The 8,265-nt window shown below is 36.6% G+C and overlaps 1 protein-coding gene across 1 annotated transcript in view; it reads right to left on the bottom strand.

Moving 5' to 3' along the window:
- TMEM57 (transmembrane protein 57) overlaps nucleotides 1-6,924 on the bottom strand; it is a 41,747-nt gene extending 34,823 nt beyond the window's left edge. Inside the window, exons 1-3 of the mRNA XM_004679385.2 lie at nucleotides 6,905-6,924; nucleotides 3,580-3,721; nucleotides 2,053-2,179 (exon numbers count right to left, since the gene is read on the bottom strand). Coding sequence (XP_004679442.1) covers nucleotides 2,053-2,179; nucleotides 3,580-3,721; nucleotides 6,905-6,924 — 289 coding nt within the window. The remainder of the gene's footprint in view (nucleotides 1-2,052; nucleotides 2,180-3,579; nucleotides 3,722-6,904) is intronic.
- Nucleotides 6,925-8,265: the final 1,341 nt, after the last annotated feature.

The raw sequence follows: 8,265 nt of genomic DNA, 5'->3' as shown, positions 1-8,265 counted from the left end.
ATTTATTAATTTATGCACACAGAATGGGAGTGTAGGCCAGAGATGCAGGGGCAGTGAGAAGATTCACCAGACACAGATCAGGGAGCAGTAGGCGGATCAGGAGAGGTCAGCAGAGGCATGTGGATCACCTCTGGGGCTGGGGATTGAACTAGCATTGAAGCAGCTGTGACTCGCTTGCAAGTGCTGCGCAAGTGCCCAAGGAGGGCCTCATCAACCATTTCTAATACACTTAAACAATTTAAAATGTTAACAACTGGATGAGAAATTAACGCCAAATCATACAGCTTGCATTCATATTTATTGGGCCCAGTAAGAATACTTTGTTTTGTTTGTTTGTTTGAGCGCTAATCATCCCTAATTAAAACTGACTTGGAAACTGACTATTCCAGCATGCATTTCTGAGCCTCGGGCCAACGGGAGGCCAGATTCATTTATGACATCAGCTTCACTGCTGTCCTATGGGCCACCCCCTGAACTCGCAGTAGTTTCTATTAATAGTTCTATGAGTCGTTTTTTCCCTCCGCTTCTAAGACATTATTAAAGTAATTTAGGAAATCATCAATATTTATCAGAGTCATAGGTAAGCTGAGCTGGAAGGCTCCCTAAGACATTATCTAAGTTACTCTACCTTTGCATGACAGAGAAGAAACAAACCTAGAAAGAATGACAAATATAATGGCTACTTGCTAGAAACTGAGGCGCAAGACAAAAAAACTACAAATAAAACCTGATGTATAGAAAAGTCACTTTAATTAGAGGAAAGAAGACTAATAGACCATCATTCTAGCTTATAAATCATGTCAGATATGACAGTGCTCAAGATAGAGAAAACCATGCCCATAGAGATATTTGAACAAGGTGAACTGTGTCTTCTACAGAGGCCTTCACCATCCTTCTAGCTTTGAGAAGAGGAGGACTCCTGCTCCAGAGACTTTATTATTTGGTGTTCCCTCAATAGCCAAAATCCTACAGGTTGCAGCTGGGCCTAAGAATCAAATTTCATACAACTTTGCAGACAAGTATGACACTGTGAGAGCGAGTCCTCACATCCCCATGTATCCCCACTCAAGCTTTCACACTGAACTGAAGCTGTCAAAATACCTCACCTCGTCTTTGCTCTTTAAGTGCCGGTCTAAGAAGGGAAGTGATTACGCAGTAGCTCTACTCTAGTCAGAATATACCTGAATCAGCACATTTTAGTCAAAAGAACCATTTAGCCATTTTGGTTAAGTTTGGAGATCAGGATGACAAAAGTATTTAAAGTAACATACAAGAAAAGCTGATTAACATTAGAGCTGTTTTACCTACAGTAAAAAAGACTTGAGATGGCAAGACAGTTTCTTCACACCACTAAAGAAACACAGATGGGAGGTTACACTCGTTCAATGTGATTCTAAACACAGGGATCCAATGTTTGCTTAAGGGAATAATTTGTAGTCCCTTTGAAATTTTAAGGACAAGTTCTGTATGTTTCCATATATTTTTCTGATGTTCTCTAAAGGATCAGGGAGCCCAAAAACAGTCAAGACATGCAGACTCAAAAATCTGAGGAGGAAAGCTCTGACTCAATTTGAAGAACTTTCCTTTACAGGTGCCCCAAAACCAAAGAAGTTAAGTTCCTTGTGACTGCAGGTTTTCAGAGATAAAACCACTATGTACATTATGTACTTGTACTAAATAAGGGTCCCATTAAATTATTTCTGACACTCCATGAACATTTTTCCTACTTGGCAAATAGGTGTCTTCAAGTTTTCCAAAACAGAAATCACCTTTAAAAAATATGGGTATCTTCACAGTAAGAGTTGGTATGGAATGCTTACAATTGAAAATAAAGAATGAAATGCCGATAATTGAAGCCATGTGGCTTTACTTTCGATTCAATAATGAAAAAGGGAAAAATATATATTTAAAAGTACTACATTATAATCTAGTAGGAAAAGGCAACTTTAAAATATCCACATTAAACTCAACTCTAAAGAGTTATCCAAAGGAATTGCATTTTAAAAGGATGAATCTAAGATATCTATCATCTAAGAAATCATTAAGACTTACCTGTGTGCCACACGTATTGAACCCATACATATGTGCTAGCAGCGAAAAAAAGCCATTGTATGGGGATGAAGAGCAGACATATTATATTTGATGTGAATGCTACACAAACAAAAAATACTGAAAAGGCCTAAAGGGGAAAATAAGACAAAATTTTAAAATACACCCTAGAACTTGTTATTTTTAAACAGATTATTAAAAACATGGTGGACAAAATTCTTTGAAACTATCATACAATAAATAACTCGAAAACAAGTTACAACAGGAAATTTTACACATTTAAAGCAACCATGTAAAAAAGTAGTGGTTCATTTAGCATTTAACAATACTAATATTTATGGCCTCAAATCATAAAGAACCACTGGTGAGAACAAATTGAGGTTGGTTCACAGTGAGTTCACTTGGACTCTACAGTGGACTACCTAGATAACTAGAATTTTAAACACAGAAAAGGCTTCCCCTCTGCTCACAAAAATTCCTAAAGAGCCTCACTTTAGGAAGTATGCTGGTGCTAAGAACTATCATTATGTAGCCTTCCTCTGGACCCCACTATCTATTACCAACAAGATATGAGCTTGAAACTATTCTTTCAAGGTATAAATTTACCATAACAAAAGCATCAAGTCTGGGTAGAAGAGCTGTATGTTGAAGACATGGCTTTGTATTCCTATAACTGAACTACAGGTCAACTAAAGGAGCAAGTATAAAGCCTAACTCACTAGTTCCCCAGACAAGGTGGGTTCACTGGGGATGTCAGATTCTTACAAGGAGTCTTGTAGGCCAAAACTATTTTCACATTAATAATAAGATGTTATCTGCCTTTTTTCCCATTCATTCACTTACAGGATATGGTGGATTTTTCTAGAACCTACTGGGTATGTAATAGTATATTCAACTTGGTTCAGAAACAGATATGACAATCCAGCTGTTTTCCATTAAATGAGACATTGAAAGAGATTTGCAAAAACGTAGTCAACCTTCCAGATTTTTTTTCGGAAAATATAGTTACATTTCATTTAAAAAAATGTAACTTGATTTATCATTAATGGTAAATTAATTTTTTCCAGCTTGAATTTCTAGTATAGTTGATATGTATAGATTTAACCCATAAAAACAAATGTTCTTTGATGTTTGCAATAATTTTTAAGAGTACAAAGAAAGGGGCCCCAAATCAAAAAGTTTGAGAACCACTGTTGTAACTCAAACAAATCTCTGACATGATGACAGGGGCTCCTGAAACACTTCAGAGTAGGACTGGGCAGTGACTGCTTCTTCCACTACTTTTTCTCACTGAAGTCCTTCCTCTCTATCCTCCTTTTCACTGGACAGGGCAAGGAATACAATGATTGGGTCAGGAGGTTTAGACAAGACAGCCTTAGAGACCAGTTTCAGTCCACATTAGTTCATTCCAATACAGTCACTGAAGTATTGTTATAAAATCTACTTTAAACCAATTCACTATTGGTGACAAGATATTTTAGATGGGCAATTAAAGCCCTTAGACTTGGAAAATACTATTAGTTAACATACCAGTCCCTGGTATCTGAAGGAATCATAGACGCTTCTGATGAAAAGCCAGAATGGCCACAGGTATTCAAATCTGAATTCCAGGACAAAATCTGCCAAGAGGACAAGTGCCCACACCACCAGGAATTTCAGGTATAAAAATGTACTGGAAAACATAAAAATAAAGAATTAATTCAAAGTCATTTGTGAAAAACTAGAAAAAGGAAATGCACTATTTCTATTTATAAGAGACAGAAAATATGAAGAGAAAGGAAAAAAGAAACGCTGTCATGGCCTAGCTAAATTTGGAAAGCTCCACAACTTTTCAGATAGAGGACGACCAAACATGCTTAATTCCATTTAAAATAAACACACACACACACTTAAATCTCACCACCATTTCAAAATGTGCTAAGTGTCTGACTTGAAAATACTGTAACACTCTGAAAATTATAGCTTTCAAGCTGCTCTTCATTAGTAGGAAATGCAATGGTCACAAGGCTTCATATCTGCCGTCCCCTCCCCCCCAACCCCCACATCTGCTTGAGTCTTTGAAATCCTTGAGACCCATCTCTGCACACTTGAAGAATTCCAACTCCCCCCCACCCCCACCCCCCCTCCTCGTTTTTATGTAGTATTCATCTGCATTAGCCAAGCAAAACCAAATGACTTCCCAAAATAGACAGAAACTGAAGGAGCAGATGCCAGTCACTAAGGACACATTACGAAAAAAATCCTTGATATAAAGGTATGTGTCCATTTTCTGCTGGTATACAGAAACACACCTTGACAAATTAGTCAGAACATATATCTAACCACTGCAGTCAATCAAAAGCAAGACAAGGATTTGGATTAAAAAAAATTTTTTTTCACATACCATAAAAGTCAATTTTTCCAGTTCAGTTAAAGAGTTGTATAATGGATATACTAAGTGTTCAGGTTCTGCCTATTAACAGGTCCCTAATTCTATGTACTTGGCCTAGTCAATTCTGGAACAGATTAAGTCAGGTATTTAAAAAATTGTTTTAAATATACAGATTGTAACTACCTAAAATTTGTTTTAACCCAGGTGAGAGCCTTGATTGATATTTTGCAATCAAACAGTCTAACACTGTTGTGACTAAATAAGCGGTATAAATATACACCACCAATAAACTAGGATTTAAAATAAATTATTTTGGAATACACTAAAATAAGGTACAAAAAGACATATAGTTTGGGGGTGGGCACAAACGCAAAATCCAACATTGGGGTTTTTCTGTGCCCTCTGAAGCTTCACAGATAAAAGATGTTGAAAACAGATACATATCACCCTCTATGATACAGTATTCATAATTATTCATAGTTTGCAAGAAGTGTCTATTTCTAATACTAATTTATAGTCTGACATCTTCAGGCTTGATAATGTTTTGATTAAGACATTCCCTATATCACCAAAGCAAACCAGAAGAACATAGACTTGAATCCTAAGTCCCACCTTCTAGTTTCAGGTTACTGGACTCATGGAAACTAGATTTAGGGTGTGGAGGCCTACTCTTAGTAAATCTGTCACTGATCCAGTGGAAAGCAAGGAATATTTTACTAGAAGGAACAACTGAGTCATGCAGGCACTCAGGAATACAAACCCAGCTCTAACAGATTGCCAACTTGCTTGGCTTTGAAACTAAAAGGGTTTTTTCCTTATTTCTAGGTTTTAAAGAAAAAATAACGTAGCCTCTGGTCTACGTTTCTAAGGTATTTAAGTACTAGCATGGCATGTACTGACTTTTCTGATGAATCCTTTTTCCCAGGGGGTTTTGTCTGCAATGTAGCTGAATGAGACATGGGGGTACTTCACTTAGTTCTTCCTACTCGCTGGGTGGAGAGGCAGAGAACAATAAACTATTCTCTTCCTGGAAAGTTCCCAACACGTGGCAGGATCACAGTCCAGTAAACATTTCATTTTACTATTTAGGTAGCATTATCTAAAGAACTGCAGCCTGTTAAATACTTTTAACAACTCAATCATTTAAACAAAAAACAACACAAAGATCATATAGTCCATTACAGTTCTGTAACTTCAAGGGTGCTCGTTTATTTTCAAACTACTGTTTTCATATCTCTGATGTTCCGTAACTCACAGTTTTTATTGAGTCAGTTTAAAAGTACATTATCTAAGAAAACTTGATCTTTCATGAATATGCCAGGCCCTCGGCTTTCTTCAGGCTTCCCTTTTTCATGGGCCTGTCTCTAAAATTTAATAAAAAGGTAACCTACTAAAGCTGATTTTACTCTAAGACTAGTCCTGAACTGTATGGATTCTTTTCAGTCTTACTGAGTTTAAAACAAGTGCTTGATTCAGTATCATTTACTTAGCCCTCTATACGAATAAATTGTGGCTGATACCTTCCAGAGGTATGTACAAAAGCTAAAAACACGAGTAATTTAAAATGACTGTTCATCAGTGTAGAAATCCCAATTCCTTTCCTTCGTGCTCTGAAAGTCCTAAGATTTTGCAAATCCACAAATATGATGACATTCTAAAGGAGGAAAAAATTAGACAGGGTTTTAAGTCACACAGCATTCCAACATATTTTTAAATCATGACAAAATGTGATTAAGTATAAAATATTTTTGTATGTATAGTTCATTATAAGACTTATGGTTAATTTGACATTAATTTTCTGATCCAAATAAACTTATTAATAGCTAGAAAATATACCTAACAAAAATTTAAAGTGCAACTATGCCAAAAAAAACTTCCCACAAGATTATATTGCAACAAGAGAAAACCAATAGTGTCCTCTGACAGTATTAAAAGCTTCTTCTTTGGGTACCAAGGAAATAAAGATGAGACATGCACAATTATTAAGCTTAACTGATTTTTTTCAAAGAAGATATCAGCTGTAAGATTTTCTTTTCTCCATTCTATTCCTACCCTTGCCATTTACAACCATTTTTTTTTTAACCTGAATCTATTTAGGTTAATCCATCTATGGATTAATCATCTAAGATTAATAAGAAGTAGTATCGAACATTCTTTCTCCAAGAAAAGTGCACCTTCTCTTCAGTACCTCTAAGCTGCTTGTCACTTAGGTCATTTACTGGAGCCCACATAATTACCATGGGGTGGCCATCAATCCTCAGTACCTGACCTTTTCCCTAGGCAGACTAATGGCCATTTAGTTCACTTGATCCTCACCACAGAAATGACCCTGGGACATTTCACTGGCTGTGCTAGTGACCATCCATCTCAGTCTCTAGCTCTCCTGTCTCCTCTATAATGGCAACTGTGAATCACCTTTAACATTCCAAAATGGAGTATGATACTTCTATTCCATACTGCTTTGTCTTTTCTGCTATCACATACCTCTCCCCATTCAACATCATCTTTAGAACATCTATTTATCTTACCTGGCTGATACTCCTGTAGTTTTACTATGTATCACTGGAGTCCTGCTACTCAAAAGTATGGTCCCTGAGACAGCAGCATCAGCATCTTACATGAGCTTTTTAAGAAAAGCAGAATTTCAGGGCCCACCATAGGTCTATTGAATCTAAGTCTACTTTTAACCAGATACTAGAACACTTGCACATGCATTAAAGTTTAAGACGTAACTAGTTGATAGTATAAACTTCTAAATGGCAAGGAACTTCACTGAATTCCCATGTCTCAGACAAAAGACAATACTATGCAGATAACCAACCACTACTTATCTCTAAAATGTCATTCAAGTTGGGAGCAATTCAACTAGGACTATTCAAATGCTTGGGGTTAATTCTTCCATTTTTCTGCATGTCATTATGAATCACACACAAGATCCCTACCTTAGCACCATTTTAACTAAATAAAGCACTTTCACTATTATTCTCCTTTAGCATAATGCGTGAATTCATTTCCTCAAAAAAAGTCCCTCTGACCCCAAAGTAAAGACTGCAACCCCACTTACATGCTCACATAGCAAACTGCACCATAAGAATACTTAATCACAATTATAATTAAATAATAGTTTGTGTAATTAACTGTTTAGAAAGTCTTCAAAACAAAGAAGCTGGTGCTGGCTGTCCCTTCTGCTGCCTGCTTTACCTGCAGGGCCCAGCACGGCATCCTGCATACTGTGGGAGCTTAACTAATCGTTGCTGGATGATCGCCTGCAGTACAGTGAGCTTAGGACTGAGAGCACACGCTTGCAAAGGTAGAGGGAACCTGATGGGAAGGGTGTCTAAACAAAATAACATATAAAGATAAAAAGGACAAAACAAATACAGATAAGAAATAAGGTTTCTGCCTGAAGGATTACCATGAACCTGTTCTCAGTCTGTTTTGACTGTTCTTAGCAAAGAAGAAAGGAATTTAATCAGCCTTGCTCTGGCCTACCTGCCACTAGCTTAGACTACAGTAGGGGGCTCTCGAAGTATTTTTTACTAGTCTTGACATTAAAGAAAAATACAAGACTTTAAAATCAGAACAGTCTCCTCATGGGTTTAATTATTTTTAAATTTTGTCTTAATTTCTAATACAACAAATATTGATATATAAAACAAAGCTTTTTGGGATTCCCCATTATTTTATAGGCTGAAGAGGTAGTGAGGCACAAAAAAAAAAAAAAAAATTTAGAAATGGTAGGCTATAGGAAGTTGTGTATACGCCTTAAAATAAAAAGGGCCTGATTCTCCAAAGAGGAAATGCAGATGGCCAACAGGCATATGAAAAAATGTTCAACATCACTC

Source organism: Condylura cristata, unplaced genomic scaffold (genome assembly GCF_000260355.1).
Source record: "Condylura cristata isolate star-nosed mole 26May11 unplaced genomic scaffold, ConCri1.0 scaffold00008, whole genome shotgun sequence".
Classification (NCBI taxonomy): domain Eukaryota; kingdom Metazoa; phylum Chordata; class Mammalia; order Eulipotyphla; family Talpidae; genus Condylura; species Condylura cristata.
The sequence above is the reverse complement of the archived record's forward strand: the minus strand, read 5'-3'. Positions and strand labels throughout refer to the sequence as shown.